This window comes from Procambarus clarkii, chromosome 83 (genome assembly GCF_040958095.1).
Source record: "Procambarus clarkii isolate CNS0578487 chromosome 83, FALCON_Pclarkii_2.0, whole genome shotgun sequence".
In the NCBI taxonomy this organism is placed as follows: Eukaryota; Metazoa; Arthropoda; class Malacostraca; order Decapoda; family Cambaridae; genus Procambarus; species Procambarus clarkii.
Genome location: NC_091232.1, coordinates 6,741,692 through 6,760,555, shown reverse-complemented (window position 1 = coordinate 6,760,555; position 18,864 = coordinate 6,741,692). Strand labels below are relative to the sequence as shown.

Sequence of the window (18,864 nt, the reverse complement as noted above, 5' to 3'; positions counted from 1 at the left end):
CACATGGGAGTTGCCATAATGCAAGAAAGAAATCTAAAAAGTGTATACAATACAGTGTGTGTGATATCTGGGCATCGTGCGACAAAGTATCACCTTGGTTGTGAGAATCTCGCACTCTAACTTGCGTATGAGTGAACTTCTATGATAACACTCTGAACGTGGGTTTAATTAACAAATTCAGCATGTCTGAATTTACATGCCCCAAATCTTTGAAAAGTTTGCAGGAAATATCTTGCAGTGCATAATTATTACATTAATAGATTAGTTTCAATACAAAAAGAATGACAATAAGATATGGAATAGAAACAGAAATTGATCATCAACATATCTGGCATTTAGGTTAAACAATGTACAATTCATTATTTATATTTCACCGGAAATTGTTGCAGATAATTTATTATTAAAAATCAGTTTAAAGTGAAGGTCTTTTATCCAACACATTTAAATAAAAGATAATACTACATTTAAAACATAATAATAAATTTGATAAACATCATCTGTTACAAACTAAGTAGTGAATATTCTTTGGAATGAGCACTAGATATACAATACTAAAAGCTCAGAGTTTAAAGTTATTTACACACCTTTGAGCGGAACTAGAAAATTACTGCAACTGGAATGGATGAATCCAGGATGATTTCCTAGTCTGAAATATGAAGACTGCTAGATTTATCGTAGTCTCCCTAGGTCAACTAAGGACCATCCCAAGGCTGCAACTCACAACTATTGCCAAACTCCTGTGGTAACTATTTACTGCTAGGTGAACAGTGACATAAGGTGTAAGGTCCCCCCCTAGGCTGCAATCCACTGCAGTTGCCAAATTCCTGGGGATCTATTTACTGCTAGGTGATCAGAGGAATCAGGTGAAGAAATACATGTACATTTTTTATGGGAGTGTATGTATTATCTTTCCAATTGCACTGGATAACAAAAATATATATACATAGGTATATATAATTGGTCATATTCCTTTAACAAGGCATAATGACAGGCTTGGTTTAAATGTTAAAAACCTCTTGATTTTCCACACCTGTGGACGGAATATTTGCAAATCACAGTACGGCAAGATGATACAGCACATATAGCACTGCATACATACTCAACATACATATATGTATAGTATACATTTGCATGTGAATGGGCATGTATGTCAATGTAGGTACATGCTGCACTTGCAAAAATGTACTAAGGCCTCAACACACACCCATGATAGAGCCCAATAGGCTCAGGAACCTGTACACCTGTTGATTGACAGTTGAGTGGCGGGACCAAAGAGCTAAAGCTCAACCCCCCCAAGCACAACTAGGCGAGTACAACTAGGTGAATGCACCCGGCAGGTTAGCAAATGCTGCTAACTCTAACCCTGAAGTATTACAGAAATTAACTAGAATTTATGCAGCTAAATTTATTACATTAAATATTGATTAATTAGTGAAATGTCAATCACTACCAGATTTGTATTTTATTATTTATATATATATATATTATTACAAAATGTACAAATATTCAGTAAAAAAAAAAACTTAAGTTACAATATACATAAATCAATAAATTGTTATAGATTTTTCTCTGAAGCTCCACAAAGATCATTGCTCAAGTCTGTTCAGTCTCTCTCACTGAACATGAACCGAGGGTCAACGAGTCGTGTTAACTGTTAGGGAGCTATGTGCACTGGCTTTGTTCTTCAGCTCGGGAAAGCTTTCTGTTAACTGTTTTTAATTTTAAAGTAATGGTCTGATATTGTAAGGTAGACTGGGTGAGCAACCAAATGGTTACATAGCTCAGAAATATGATCAAATACTCTTCCCTTAGCAAATCCCTTCTGTTACTCCCATTCCTTCTCTTAGTGGTTACTGCTTTCCCAAGCATGCTTGCATGGCTTCAAGTGATGCCTGTCAGCTTCCTTGATTGTTATGTCCATGTTGCCATTTAGTGACAACTGGTGTAGCAGTTAGTTACAAGATAGAATTTAACAGCACCATAAATGTTTTTCCTTGTAACTCCAATAATTGTTTCCAAGAGTTGTTAAGTGTATAATTCTGTTCTTTTGTATGATAGTGAGCAGTCATTCAATGATAGAATAAGATGGGCTCTTCACTTGTCTCCCCATCCTAGCTACTTGACAAGACCATGTACAATGAACGTTGCCACAGTGGGGGCGACAGGTCAACTAGATTATGGCATTTATATTGCATACATTGCCGGAACAACCGTGGACATCTTCAAGAGGAAACTAGATTTATTCCTCCAAGGAGTGCCGGACCAACCAGGCTGTGGTGGGTATGTGGATCTGTGGGCCGCTCCAAGCAACAGCCTAGTGGACCAAACTCTCACAAGTCAAGCCTGGCTTTGGGCCGGGCTTGGGGAGTAGAAGAACTCCCAGAACCCCATCAACCAGGTATCAACCAGGTATACATGGCGAGTCATAAGGATCTGGCTTGGGAAGAAACTGAGGCACTAGATCAGCAAAGAACCTTTCACTACATACAACACCTTGTTCTTGCATTGATGTCAGAATGATGATATGTTAAAACTATTTTATACTTTAAATAATTCTATACTTACTATAAATCATACAAAATATTATCACAAAAGGTTTAAAGAGTATTTCTTTCCCAAATACTGTGGTTAAAATGCATACAGTCAGCGTCTGATTCCAGCATTGATAAAAATTAAGATGCCTTTCATTTTACATATAAAAAACAAAGCCATGTAAGTTTCTAATATCATATTCAACATATTTGTTTTCAAATTTCTCTTCTTGCTTTGCTCAGAGTCACTTGAAATTTACAAGACTCCTCCATAAATAATACTGTATTTACTTAAATGTATTTGTATTGTACATAAATGCAGAATTATTATTATACGGGATTTAAATATCATCACTATTAAGTATTTAATTCAAGAGTATTTCAAGAATCACAGTTCTCTAATAATACAAGAGGTACTTTTCACTAATAACATACTCTGTAGTTAAAACCAAAAAAGTTCATTATCACTATCACAAAACATGAAATTACTGTAACCTCATCATCATAATAAAATGCTTAAGCAATAACTTCAAAGCCATTCTCAACTTCAAAATGACTGACAACATGAGATTCAAATGATTCCTGAGGAATAATATGAGGAAATACAGCATTACACATAGGACATATGCGGTCTTCTTCATCTTCGAGAGCTGGGTCCGGTGACGTACTCACTGTCCGTGTGTAAGGTCTTGTCACATCGTTCTCACGCCCTTCATCATCACTCACCTTGGAGTGAAACAAGAAAAATTAAAAATCATAACTATCATATACTTAAGTAAAGCTACAACCTTTACCCTAAGAAATCACTTATTTGTCATTTCGTTCCATGCCAAGTTTCCTTTGCTTAACTACCATCTCCGATTCTCAAAACTGTTGACCATTTTATGCTCAATTTCTACGCAAACATATTTCATTTTGATCTGACATGTCTTTAGGTTCACAAAGTAGTCCTGCAGTTTGTACACTTGTGATACTTTTTATGTCCCAAGGATTAATGTACAAGACAAATCAAGAATGGATGTTGTCATATTATCTATAATTATCTGAGAGATTCCTCCAGAGAATATATTCAGATTCTTATAGCTTTGCTGTGAATGGTTACCATAACAATCATCCATCACAAGAATTAAAGGGAAGATTCCACGTCTGCTCATAAGACACTAAGGGTAAAGTTGCCAATCTCCAGACATTATTATCGAATAAAATATAGTAAATACTAGTATAGTTCAAAAACATATTGAAATGTGAAAGGTATCTTATAGAAACCTGTTAAAATGAATATTATAATATAAATACTTCCATGGTTCAGTAAAAATTTTGTAAAAATCATCAGAAAGTTTAAATTTTTTATGGGCAAATTTAAGAGATTATATTTGATTAGTCCTGTTTTGTTTTTGGGCAGCTGTAAGATACTCGAACAGTAATGGCACAAAGATAAGATATCTAGAAAGGAGCATTATGGATTTAAACAGGGTTTGAGAGACTTTAAAGTAGTCAATCATGTTTCTGGAATTTTAATACAAAAAAACAATTACAGTACTACACTGATAAGATAATGTTTATTCAGGTAAAAGAACACATATTCAAAATGAGCTACAAACATAATGTTGGATTTCTAGATATAGCTAGTACATACTATGCATAAAGCCACTAATTCACTCAGCATTTTGGGCATGGTGTGGGAAAAACACTTAAGACTAAAACTTATACATGACGGATAACAGCAGTTAAACAAGTTGGTCAATAAATAATATTGTTTGAAAAAAGCAAGACATAGGTTGACATTTAGGAGGTAAGATGGGTTACATGGGGTTTGTTAGGTAGTACTTGGATTTTCTCTTAAACTGATTGAGAGAGGTACACAGTCTTTGACATAATTGGGAAGGTCATTCCACATTCTGGGTCCCTTAATTTGCAGAGCATTTCTAGTTTGGTTAAGTCGCACTCTTGGAATATCAAATTAGGTATTTGTTTCTGGTGTGTAGAAACTGCATCTCTAAATCAAGTGAAAATGGTTCCAACACATTCCAATCGCAATATGCTACCTTGCATATTAATATCAGACTTTAACAGTCATTGATTTCTATGGAAAGAGCCAGCAAACAAGGGAATACCTGGCCTTTACCTCCACACACTCTCAAACACTATTCTCCAGATACCCACTAGAATAACCCTTGTTAACCAGATATGTGAATCTAAGTGTTGCCTAATAGAATGAAAATGAAGAGAAATATAATACAGATCATAATATAAATTATAGTGGCAAAATTCCTCTACAAATGGGTAATATGCCTTGCCATCTGGAGATCGGCACCAAGGATGTCTGGTTACTTGATGTTAAATACAGTGCTCATTCTAGTGTAATTATAGACTGTAAATTAATGTCTCTTCTCTTGATTCACTTGAGAAGGTTTGCAATACAGTAAATCTAATATAACTATTTTTCAGTCCAAGAATATAACTTTCTGCAGTGTCTGGTGACCAGCAAATTTACCAAAAGTAAAAATTTAAATACAAGAAAACAAGTTTCATATAGTTTATGAAGCAAATAGTAAAAAAAGAACACAAAAGCAAACTTAAGTTTAATTTTAAATAATTGTTATTATTTATATTTCTAGATATGTTGTCTATAATTGGTATGAGAAACAAACATCCCCATTATGTTAAGAGATCATTACCTGAACTTGTCTCCAATCAAACGGACTGTTTGGTCGATCCTCTACAGTATTATTTGCATCCATGTGAACATTATTATCACCGTTGCTGTCATCCATCAGCGGACTTTAAAGAAAACTTTAATTAATATGGATATAATAAACTGGGAAATGTAATGAAGGTTGAGACTATGGATTCATCAGATTCTAAACTGGTCATCTACCATTAAAGTAACATGAAATATTATATAATGATACACTTTTTTCAATAAACCAAACCAAACTATACAACTAAATTTATCACAACACAGACATGTAAAATTATTTTATCAGCATTTCATAATATGCAAAGAAAAAACCTAAGAGCTTCAAAGTGATTAAAGAAAGTAATTGACAGCGTGACTGAAATTCTATACCAGTACTTACGTATTCATTCCGGCAGATGTAAAATTGGTATTAAGAACTGATCCACATGTTGCTAGTCGGCTTTGGCACATTCCATCATCATCTGCTGTTTCATCTTTTGTTCCCTCCTCAAACTGGCTTTGAGTGGAAGGAGTGATTGTCAGGGTAGACAAGTCACGGTCTCGCTGATTAAGAGTTCCATCTTTTGGCATGATTTGATGACTATACTCGGAGTTGGTATCAAACTGAGAAGCTAAATCATACATAAATGTTAAAATGTGCAAGTAGTTAGCATTCTGAAAAAACAGTAGGACAAAGTTTCTCATATAAAACCTACTATTCATTCATTTTCATTCATTCAAACTTGAATACACTCTCTTCACCAACTTACCATCATCCATTTGTACAGCTTGCTTTAAACTCTCTCTCTTCAATCTTTCAGTTTATTAACTGTTGTGCTATATTTCTCCATGATATTTTCATTACTTATTCAGTTCTTTTAACACCTGCCATTACTTGTAATTTACCTGCAGTCAGCTTCAAGACCTCTACTGTCACAGCTAAACTCTCCATTTCTACTGCTCTAATAATTAATTTTTCACACACATACCATACTGTCAACTTGCATTTATATACAGTACTGTACATACAAATCAACGTAAGTACTCCTTCATACAGCCTTCTGGCTAACTGCATTCCAATCGTAATATGTTCTAATTGGGGCTTTCAGTACACCCACTACTATCCTTCCATGACTTGCCTTATTCTCAATTTTTTTTTTGTTTTTTTTCAAAAAATCCTCTTTTAATCAACTGAACATCCCATGTATTTAAATTGATCACCTACTTCCAGCTCTTCACCCTACATTTATTTAACTGACATAATTTCCTTCTCTCCACCACCATAACCTTACTGTACTTTTCTCCACATTCCCTTTTAACACCCAACCACTTGGGCTGGACGGTAGAGCGACAATCTCACTTCATGCAGGTCGGCGTTCAATCCCGGACCGTCCAAGTGGTTGGACACCATTCCTACCCCGTCCCATCTCAAATCCTTATCCTGACCCCTTCCAAGTGCTATATAGTTGTTAGTGCTTAGTACTTTTCCCTGATAGTTCCCTCCTGCCCTTTTAAGTCTTCTCACACACATGGAAAACCACTTTTAAGCAGTCTACATAAATATCACTCTCTGCTAACAGAAATGTATCAACTGAATACATCAAAATTAACTTACATCAATTACACATATTAGGCCTATACACTAGGCTTACATTTTTCTCACCTTCGTAGTCCGACTTCCCTAAGACCCCATCCATGTAAATAGGGAACAATGAAGGTGACACCACAGAAGCCAGGTGTACGCCTACATATACATAAACCAAGTATATTTTTTGTTCATTGCCCCTTAGTCTTAGAAACCACAGTCTTAGTCTTAGAAACTTAGTCTTAGGCAACCACAGGCTTCATAAAACCATGAATGCTTTTATGTAACTTCCATTTATAACCTTCACTTTCATAATTTCAATGTGCATTGAGAAAAGGAGGTAATGTGGTAAGCAGATAATATTTAGTAGACTAAGTCAAATTTTGAAAGACTGAACAAACAGAAAAAAAAGAAATCAATAAACAAATAAGATGAAGAGAAAATGAATCAGGATTGTGAGGAAATTAGGGGGAAAGATAAGAAAAAGTCAGATGAACATATAAATAATATAAAATAACTATAAATTAAGTGCAGCCATGTGGAATGTTATAGCTGTAAGGTCTTAGCCAATATATTACACTGCATTCCTAGGAAATGCAATACTCATTATCCTTCAAAGCATTTGGTAATTCAACTAATTTTAAAAAACAATTATTCCAATAGCCTCTAAAGAAAAACTCTAAATTGTTTACAGTTTGTATACAGTATTATGAAAGAATTAAGATAAATGACAATTTTTTTTTTGTATTTTGCCTTAAAGCATATGTGAAGATATTATCTATACAGCAAAAAAAGTTAGGTGACAACAAATTTAATTTAATACATGCATTTACCTGTTTGAGAACCACACAAAGAAGGAAGAGAATTCAAGATAGGAGAGAGCAGCACCAGACTGTGATTTTGTTCTTGTAGATTAGAGAGCAAATCTTTCATGCGTCGTGTGGCAGACTGTAGTGACATCACCAGTTGTTCGTCTTCATCCTCCGAGACACCCCATGGTGAGTCCAGATCACCCAGCTCATTACTGCTTATCTGCATACACATGGAATAACTCATCAAATTCAATTAAATTCTTAAGGGGGATAAATTAACAACACACACAGAGATCACACTAACGTGATGCATCAAATGAACAATATTTTAACCATGTCGTAGCTCAGTCGATTAAGGCAGTGTCTGGGATGCTCCCGGACGCAGGTTCGAATCCTCGTCACGGCCCTTGTGGATTCGTTCATAAATTAACAAATTTGACTTTATGCTACAATATATCAGTATTATAAAAATACATTTTACACTTCTCAAATATTATTTTAGATTTGGAAACCTATTAATGTGCATTGAATCTTGCAAAATATATATATAAATCTTGCAAAATATATATATAAAAATATATAATATATAATATAAAAATAATACACACACACACACACACACACAGTAAATGCTAGCAGAATTCTTAAACATTGTAGTGAAGAAAATCATACCTGCTCATATTCATCTAGAGCATCTTTGTATGATGCTATAAATCTAGATGGAGGGTCATCAAAGCTATCAAGCTCCTCTGAAAATAAATATATAAATGCCATGAGAAAAATAAGGCCATAATTGAAAATGAAATTCTCCTTTCTGCCAAGGATATGCAGATGTTCCTTATGGCAAGATCCATCCTGGTTCCACAGAGTGATTTATGACAGGACAAGTTTGAAAACGTTTATTTTGTGAGAGATCAACTTGATAATATTTGTTATGCAAATAAGGGATGGGAAAGGCTTTAATTGTTTTTTAGTAACTTTTCTGTTGTCACTCTAGCTAGGATTGAGCATTCTCCAGAAAAAAAACTTTATTGCATAGGCACAGACTGTTAATCTTCTCCTCACTGTCATGATCCACTCCTTTGGAACCAGGATGGATCTTGCCTCAGGAATTACCAAAGTGTCATAATTCAAATATTATTTCAACACACACAAGTTGAAAGTATACAAAGATGAAAACCAGATTTTCATTAGGGTCAGAATTCAAAATTGTAAACGAAGGATAGAAACCCACACTTATGTAAAGATTTACACAGTCTTTTGCACTCGCCTGAGTGCTTTATCAAGGTCTGAATATATGGTTAAGACGAGACATCTCAACAACTAATATGATTGCTATCCAGGATCAAGTCCTCTTATCCTTCTTGACCTCCTGACCATGTCACCTCTATTCCTGACTGCCGACGTACCTGTAGGGTTTGTCTTCTATGGAATTATGGTCCTGTCTGTCATATTGATATAAAAAAAAATCCTGCTATTAACAACTAACCCGAGAGAGGAACAATCTTGGTCCTTGGAGGCGTCAAAACCTGTGCTGCTGACACTGTCAAACCCACTCCTGCCGGCAGACCTTTGACTTGTGTGGTTATAAGGCTCAGCTTTTCTCTCAATCTTTTGTTCTCATCGTTTAGGTGATTGACCTGATTAACATACAGTAAGGAATATTTCTTAAAACATAACATATCTTGAGAGAATATAAGAATCTTGAACAAATTATTACTTTCACTTTTAACAAACATTTGTGTCAGAAACTACAGTACTTGTCATTTAAAGTGTAAAAGATTAAACATTAATTATTTACCATGCAGCAAAAAAATTATCCATTACTGTACAGTATTTATGAATTTAAACCCAGCTTATATTAACCAAGCATTATATAATCAGGCATTCATCAATTACATTCCATATCTTCGGTATCTCAAAAATATTGTGTTAAAATTTATAAGTACAAAATAATGTATTCTTAAAAACTTACATTTTGTAAATGAGTAAAAAGTACAAAAACAGTGGTACAGTAATTGTAAATTTAATCTTAAATATGCAAATCAAACTCAAGAAAATATACCTGCTTCGTGAGTCTTCTGTTTTCTTGTGCAGTTTTGGCTAACTGCCTTGTGAGATTCATATTCTCTGTTGATAGTGAAGAAAACTTCTCCTTGAGAGAACAACATTCTTGATGCTTTGTATGTATCTCCTGGTTCAGCTGCAAGTTTTTCTCTCTAAGTTTAATACTGTTTTCCTGTAAATATAATGGAAAAAACATATAATACCAAATAAACAGATGAGGAAGTACAACATTTACTTAAAACACAGTACTATGCACAAAAGTGAGAGAGAGGCATTCTATTCACCACTGTGTCTGCACCACCTCACAACTCCACCTTTCATTTCGTCATTGTTTCATAATTACATTACAACTCCACTACCGTACTAATAGTAGTAGTAGGCATCCATCAGTCTCAGGAGACTATGGAGTTGCGCTCTAGTGTCGGCCTGGTCTGGAGTGGCCTTACCACTCCAGTGGTAAGGCCACTCCCACTCCCACTCCCACTCCCACTTACCACTCATCCAGTGGCCACTGGCCTCCAGTGGCCACTTGAGTGGCCTTACCACAGGCCAGTGGTGGAGTGGCCTGTATACTAATATCCTCATTACATTTACACTACCTCACACTCCACCATTCACTGTTATAACCAATTTTGTCTGCATTTCAGATTGTGGCCATGCTTTTCTACAGTTCGCTTTTAACTCAACAGTATAAGATTATATGATAATAAAATTATGACCACTTTAGAAAGATAAATATTGACCCGAACTGGAATTTATCACACAGATTTGCGTACACTAATAACTAATCTAAACTAATCTATGTACAGTGTAAACTGAAACTGTAGATGCAGATGTAGACTAATTATTTTAAGTCAGTGATAAGGTAATTGAAGTCAAAGGCTTTTTAAGTCAGTTGTAAACCACTGATATTGCAAGCCAGTGGATATAACCAGTAATATTTCCTGTTTGCAGTATTCTAAACATGTTGCTATATAAGCCAATGATATTGTAAACCAAAGGTACTGTATTGTATTGATATTATAAAGCCAATGATAGGCAACTGATACTGAAAACAAATTGTACTGCGTACTAGAGGTATTGTAATCCAGAAGTATATCAAATTAGAGGAGAGACAAACACATCAAACCAATAAAACACCACTAATCCACAAACACAACAAACATCAAGCTAAGAGTGATTTTAATACATTTAAATTATTTTTTTACCAAGAGTCTGCTCAATATAGGCCAGTTATGATTATAACCATTCAACACTGAATGAGTTAACAATATGAATGGATTATTCCAAGGATGCTTTGCGATCAGAACAGCAAAGTATAGTTTGTGCGAAAACCGTGCTAGAACACAGAAACTGACGGACATGTATTGGAAGGATGATGTTTCCTAAAGAGACTAAAAAAAAGTAACCCAACCTACACACATGAAAGGAAAGGAAAACAACAATGTTTATGTCCAGGATGGGACAAAATGTCGTCACTTTTCTTTCTTTCTTTTCATGTGTGTGTGTGAATTGGGTTACTAATTTTTAGCCACATAATTATGACCCTGTGTAGACTATAAAGACACCAGGATAGCTTTTCAGGCAAAATAATTATATGATTCATTAAGAGAAGGTAAATACTGTACCTGCAGTTTTCCAATTTCTCCAAAAAGCTCAGACTTTCCACTAATAAGTCTCTGGTTATCATCTTCTATGAGTGCCATTTTCTTCTGTAGTTTGTGGTATCGCTCCTTCATGTTTCTAAGAGCAACCTGAAGCAAGGTGGAATGAGCACGTCGTGGTTAGATACAGCAATATCATGCACATCCAGTTAAGCGAGTGAACTCGGCAAAAACAAAAACATTCATAAGTACAGTATTGTATTACAGTTCTTTTTGTATTTATTTTAAATGCTCTATGTTACACAGACAGCAAAGCAAACCATGCAAATTCTTGCATTTACTCACATTTACACATCATTTAAGTGATGTACATGTACTCGCACAATCTTTTAAAATTGATCTACTCTCTTACTGAAATCTCTTCCTTCAATCCTTACATCACTTAATCCCTCACAGCACAGTGATTAGTGCAGTAGGCTCACAATTGATTTGTCCTGGGCTCAAGTCCCAGTCAAGGCTAGATGTTTTATCATGTTTCTTTACACCTGATGCCTCGGTTAACCAAGCAGCAAATAGGTACCTGGAAGTTAGTCTATTGTTGTAGGTTGCAGTCTGAGAAATAGCGAGATGTTTGCTCCCTGTGCACAACAATGGGAACCCATACCATCTCTCACAGCCCTGAGCACTGATCTGTGACAAATTTCCTGGATACTACTTTATTACATAGGCACTAATTGCGTGTTGCTCGTAAAACATTATACATCACAACCTAACTCAATGCCACCTTTCTTCATTTACTAATCAAGCTAATTTGTTCAAAACTTTATTACATTTATTCCAATGTTTTCATACAAAATTCATCTCTAATATGAAGTCTTGTATCATTCCTCTTACATGCTAAACTCACATATTACTCATAAACTTGATCAGAATTTTTTAATTCTTACATTCCAATGAGTCATCAAAGAGCTCTTCAGTTTGACATTTATTAAGAGTTTCAGTATACATTACTAACTCTAGACTTTCATCTATCCTTCTTTAAATTTCAGCAATGTTTTAAGGGAACTCAAGCTCAAACAAAGTTAAGCAAATAGCAAATGCCTTAATGGTAAATAATGGCAACAAAAAAGCTTAACATAAGCAGGAATGCATAAACAGCCCAAAAGGATGAAAAATATGGGAAATTCACAGCATGTAAAAAACTAAGCACCTATTATTATTATTATTATACATGTACTAACACTATATGGAATAAATATATGCTGAGAAACTTTGCATCAATTTTACCTGTAGAGCGTAAGTGGAGCCTGAAGCGTCTATGTTATAGTTAGAACCTCTCTCTGGAGTCCGTGGGCTGGCTACAGGACTGCTGGATGAATATGGGGTGCCTCGGTCTGATCCACTGCAAGGTAACACATGTCTAAAGTTACATATAGTTTATACAATGAAAATTAACATCAAATAGCTAGATAAATAGTTATAAAAATTGAGTGGCACCTAATCCTTTCAATGTTGACAAAGAAGGACCATGTAACATTATCAGGCCAAATTTCTTCACCTTCCGCCTGAAATCAAAAAGATTCAGAGAATAACTTTTAATATAAAATAGAGGTAAAAACAAAGAGTTGAAGATACTAAAACATTCCCCTGAGACTTTCTCATCCTACCAGAAACCAGGACTGATATTTGGCACACTCAAAGATGCAAAGGAAGCACATACAGATGAAAGATGAACCCATAATCTAAGTAAACTGCTCAGAAAGTTGAATACCTAAACTAATCATCAACATCTCTATGAGAAAAGAATGAAAATTCCAAACAACTCAACTGATACTTGGCAACTACACCTACCCCAAATCTCCCTACTGCCACCAGGTGGCAGCTCAAGTCAACTGGAGTGAAAGGTAAATGCACAGAAATAATTATGGAAATGTGAAATTATGATTGACCATGAAATAGCTCAAACTAACAAATGGAAAACAATAAAATGTACCTCCCCCCCTCTCCCTCTCATCGACATACTAACCAAGTCACTGCCTTAAATATTACCAGGCTTCTCTCCCAATATGAGCGGTGGTGATGATAGTCTAAATAATCACTAACAGCTAACATTTGAAGTGAATATCTCGATGTTACGTGTAATTCATATCTTGCCTACAGACTCTTTTTCTGACGAGGCCTATTTTTTATTGCACAAGATCCTTGGCAAACAAAATTTAATATGGCAAATGAATTTGAAGTTAACAATGAATTTCATTATAACATATAAATTTACAGTATTTTTATCAAGCAGTAAGGTAATAGCATCTAGCCCCAAATTTGGGTGCATAAATCAGTCATATATAATCAATACTATTGTTATATCTATTATATACTTTCAAAACTTACCCTACTGAGTGCTTTCTCTCTTGCCTTGGCTGAGGAGGAACAACTGGTGCTCTGAGTGCCCCAGCCGGGCGGTACTCAGGCACTCGATAGTCTGAAGCAGTTGTGTGATACTCGGTGCTAGGGACTTGGCTATCAGAGCTGGGTGAAATATATTCTGTTGTTTCTTGAGTTCCAAGAATGCTTACATCATCCTCCACTGGCTCAGCCATAATTACAACTAGAATAAAATTATAAGTACAGTAATTCTTAAATATATAAATGCCTCTTTACAAGTTGTCTCAATGAAAATACTTGATCTACACACACTTCCTCAAGAGAATAAAAGCCAACCAAATCTTTGGAATAATCAAATGACCTTTGACTTTAAGGAAAAGAAAGTTGTTATTCAGTTTTACAAATATCTGGTGTGCACCTACTGTATCCAAGCATGGAGACGATGAAATTTATGTACAAAGTGACAAAAATCATACCATAACTAAGTCTTATACCAGAAAAGATTTAAGGCCTCAGGTCTAAATAACACTATAAACAAAATACAGCAAAGTTGATCATATTGAGGCATTTAAAATACTATACTGAACAAATAGGAACATATTAATCCAAACCATTTCTTTAAAAGGTCCAATGCAAAGCTCACAAGGGATAACATCTTCAAGCTTATCAACAATATAAAAAGACAGGAGATACTTTTCATCCCATAGGAAAATATACCAATAGAATTGCCTAACCGCTGAAGCTGTAAATGCCAAAATAGTTCTCCAGTTCAAAAATCAGCAGGAAAGAATCCTCAGGAATAATGGGGAACCTTTGACTAGCTGCCAGTTTCCTGTCCCCATCAAGGCCACTACAGAGTTTGACTCTTAGGCAAATTCAGGTGCAGAAATTTTATGCACTGGAAGGACTGGCCATACTATAGAAGCTTTGGAAAGGTACCAATAAATATTGTTACTTCCTTCACATTCTCCTTTACTGAAAGAAATAGGACAAACCTCAACATAAAATCAAACATGAAACTAATATGCAGAGTCCCGAGTATGAATAATACAGTATTGCCACTTTCTCAACTATCAGATTGCCAGATTCTACAATGACTGAGTAACAAGCTATCCAGCAGTCACTGACTAATAACTGGTAAACAGCAGACAATGACATACTGATAAGCTACATCAGTGATAAAGAAGTTCTGATAATACCCTGTATACTTTCGCTCAGTGCATCACATTGAATTTAAGTACTGTAACATAAAAAAGTTCCCTCACTGTATAACTTAGAGTCCTGTTAGTATCTTGCTGCTCAAAAACCATGTTGACCTATGCTGTATACTGTAGCTTACCTATTTTAGAGACCCAACAGTGTATAACCTGCTGAATGATTGATGTACACATTATTCACTGCATCATATCCCATGCAGTGTTACCTTGTATCCAAAGATCACAAATACAACTTTAATTAATATAATTTCTTATCAGCACTTTACATTAATATAATTTACTTGAATTTACCCGAGGACCACCATCTCTCTTGTGGCCTCATTGAGGACAGGAAGACAGTGGCTTATCAAAGGTCCCACCCCCCAATTGTCCTGATAATTTTATCAAGCTGGATCTTATATTGTAGAAGCGTTTTGGCATTTACGGCTCAAATGGTTATGGTAGTTTCGACCCATTGGGTTTATAACCCAATGGGTGGAAAAGCATCTCCTGTTTTCTGTTTTGCATCGTTGTTTGTTGAGCTTGAAACCATTGCTCCTTGTTCATGTTATATCTGACATTTTGAAGTAGTAGTCTATCAATATCCTCTAAATTGTTCATTATTTATAACTGTCACTAAATTTGTTTTATATTCAAGACTGACTGTTTCACCTTGTACTTGAAAATTCAATGCAAATTCAGTGTTAGCTCAAAGACTTGCTGAAATATTATGGTTAGTGGCTTTGCAAGAATGTATCATTAAATCACTGACGTATGTACTTTCACAACCCAGTGTACTTCCTTCTATATATACCCTGGAACAGTATAAATAAACATAAAAATAAACATGAGTGATACTCTCCTACTTGTTGAAAACATCATCACCCAGTATTATAAGGCTTCATATACCTCAGCCTTATGGTGGATATATAATACATCTGTTCAATCACCTTGATGACCAGTCAACCAAGCAAACAGGAATAAAGTTGGCTTCGTTCTCGACTCATAATCAGGGGATCCCCCCCCCCCCGACAATGTGAATAAACACCGGAAAGAACCAAATAATGCACGAGACCGAAAATAATAAAATTAAAAGTTGTTTGTTGATATACAATGCATTATAGGTCAAGTTTCAATATGTCTATCTTGATAATTGTATATACAGTATTTAAAAATATGAAAAGGAAGGGGAAAAGATAGTACCGAAATGAGTGAAGTCGAATCAAGTTGAACCAAGCCAAGATTAAGCAAGATGAACCGGGTCAAGCCAAGATAAAGCGAGATGAACCAGGTCAAGCCAAGATAAAGCGAGATGAACCAGGTCAAGCCAAGATAAAGCGAGATGAACCAGGTCAAGCCAAGATAAAGCAAGATGAACCAGGTCAAGCCAAGATAAAGCGAGATGAACCAGGTCAAGCCAAGATAAAGCGAGATGAAACAGGTCAAGCCAAGATAAAGCGAGATGAACCGGGTCAAGCCAAGATAAAGCGCGATGAACCGGGTCAAGCCAAGATAAAGCGCGATGAACCGTATCAAGCCAAGATAAAGTGAAATGACCTGGATCAAACCAAGCCAAGCAAACCCAAATAGAACAGAACCAAATCTAACCTTACCTCACCTAATAGGGTGCACTAATTCCTAAAATATAATTAAGACTGTGCTTGTTAAACATTCTTGCCAACTAATCTTGTGCAAACACACTGACCACAGTTTTAGTAAAGAATACACTCAGAAATAATAAAAATTTATCGTGTCCTTGACAATACAGAATCTCATTAAAGATTACAGAATTATCATATATTATCGATTTTGGACATCCTCGGAGATTTAACATAGAAATCATGTAAACTGTAGAGGTTATTTGAAGCTTAGGTTTGCATTCATAATAATTTTGTAAAAAGAGAAAATCTAATTACTGTATTATTAATCTCATTCCAGTTTCGATTATCAGTTTTGTGTATGTCGGAATAAAGACATAAGGGCTAAAATACGGATATATTCAAGGTTTTATCGCTTATTCATACCTCATCTGCGTCATTTTCATATATAATTCCATATAAGCTACACAAATACAAAAACACATCAATGTTTTGTTTTTCCGTGAATCAGTATCACGAACAAATCACCAGCTGACGAGCGAACATTTTCCAGCGACCAACTTAAGTGAGCAACTATATATAAGCGCCCTCTGGCGCATATTTTCCACAACTACTACAATAACTACTACACTACAAGACTAACTACACTAACAATACTACAATAACTAACTACACTACTACTATAAGAACTACTACAATAACCATGGTAAACTAAATTTAAATAAATTACCATGACATGAAACAAATATTAGTTCATATATGGTATGAACATATATGGTATGAGTATGTTAATCATCAGGAAAAAGTGCTAATATAGTATGACTCTGGTCCTTTAATGCTCAACAAGCCACAATGTAGAACTGAGAACAGATGTTTTTTCACTCACAGTGTGTTATTAACCCATGGAACCGCCTACCCGCCGAATCCGTAAGGGCAAAAAATCCGTTAACCTTTATAGTACAGATGGAAAAGATCATTAAGGCAAATGGGGAGACTTTCGACAAGCCCCCGACTTCCTGTCCTCGTCGAGGCCACTAGTTTTGTAGCTCTCAGGTAAACTTACGGTTTGGGGGGGTATGTAGTTCCATGGGTTTAATTCGTTTTGTTGGGGGTTCAATCTTGAGGTTATCTTGAAGGAAGCCCGTCCCCAGTTTTCAAGAATGTAAGAACATTAATGTTATGTACTCTCACAAATCCAATGTACCTTCTTGTATATCAATAAATAAATATATAAATAACAATAAATGTAAGGAAGAGAAGAACCCCATATATTATAATGACTGAATCCATTACTTGTATGATGACATGAAGTTTCAGCAATTTTAAAATTAGTGTAAATTTCCCATGGGTCGGTGGCTGATCATGATGCCAGCTCTACCACTACTACATGTAGACATATATTCATTTAAATGCTGTAAAAGATAGTCATTATTGTATACTATGTTGCATATAAATGTCTAGTAGAGGTTCGAGAGAGTAAAAGTAGGGTTAGATGTAGAGTGATACAGAGGAAGTTTGGGAATATTGTGGTCAGCTCGACTCTCCTGGGAAATAAATTGCACAAGCATTCTTGAGTATGTGTCAACTGTGTCAACTTTGTGAAAGAGAAAACATGCACTCCCTTGAATATTTTCAAATGCAAATCAAATCAAATCATGTGTGTAGAATGTCCCATATTGACTGACTTTCGCCCTCCTGGACTGAGGTATGCTGAACTCTGTAACTACTATATGAATACTGGAACACACTATATTTCCCTAAATAAATATATGAATAACAAATATATAAATATTTGTTATTTATATATTTATTTAGCAATTATATTAATTGTTGTCATAGCAATTGTCATAGCAATTAATATAATTGCTATGACAAATAACAATTATACAATTTGGTCAACAAACGACATTGATTACAATAGTAAGACTTGGTTGACATTTAGGGGTAAGGTAGGTTACATGGAGTTTATTAGGTAGTTTTTAGTTTTTATCTTAAACTGGTTGAGAGAGGTACAGTCTTTTACATGATTGGGAAGGTCATTCCACATTCTGGGTCCTTTGATTTGTAGAGCATTTCTAGTTTGATTAAATCGTACTCTTGGAATATCAAATAGGTATTTGTTTCTGGTGTGGTGCCCATGGGTTCTGTTACAACCTTCTAAGAAGCTTTTAAGGTCATGATTGACATTACAGTTCAGAGTTTTAAATATATAAAATACACATGAGAGGATATGCAGTGACTTAATATCTAACATATTTAGATATTTGAGTAAGGGTACCGAGTGATGTCTGGGGCTAGAGTTCGATATTGTTTTAATAGCAGCTTTGTGTTGAGTAATTAGAGGACGTAAATGATTTTGGGTAGTAGAACCCCAAGCACAAATACCGTAGTTGAGATAAGGATAGATTA

At 35.2% G+C, this 18,864-nt stretch overlaps 1 protein-coding gene and 1 long non-coding RNA gene across 4 annotated transcripts in view; one reads left to right on the top strand and one right to left on the bottom strand.

Moving 5' to 3' along the window:
• The window catches only part of LOC138358443 (uncharacterized), a 236,345-nt gene that overhangs the window by 26,295 nt on the left and 191,186 nt on the right, over positions 1-18,864 (top strand). The gene's annotated exons all lie outside the window — the stretch shown is intronic.
• spn-F (Protein spindle-F) lies at positions 1,988-17,021 on the bottom strand. 2 transcript variants are annotated; one of them, XM_045759374.2, is made up of 11 exons: positions 16,882-17,021; positions 13,668-13,884; positions 12,567-12,681; positions 11,304-11,429; positions 9,674-9,847; positions 9,098-9,248; positions 8,281-8,357; positions 7,630-7,828; positions 5,612-5,843; positions 5,210-5,312; positions 1,988-3,257 (listed from the first exon to the last, which is right to left on the bottom strand). In XM_045759374.2, the coding sequence occupies exons 2-11, from the start codon at positions 13,874-13,876 to the stop codon at positions 3,048-3,050; spliced, it is 1,596 nt and encodes a 531-aa protein (XP_045615330.1). In that variant the 5' UTR covers positions 13,877-13,884; positions 16,882-17,021; the 3' UTR covers positions 1,988-3,047. The 2 variants fall into 2 exon arrangements, with proteins under 2 accessions (XP_045615330.1, XP_045615329.1); XM_045759373.2 differs by lacking the exon at positions 16,882-17,021 and adding an exon at positions 14,657-14,789.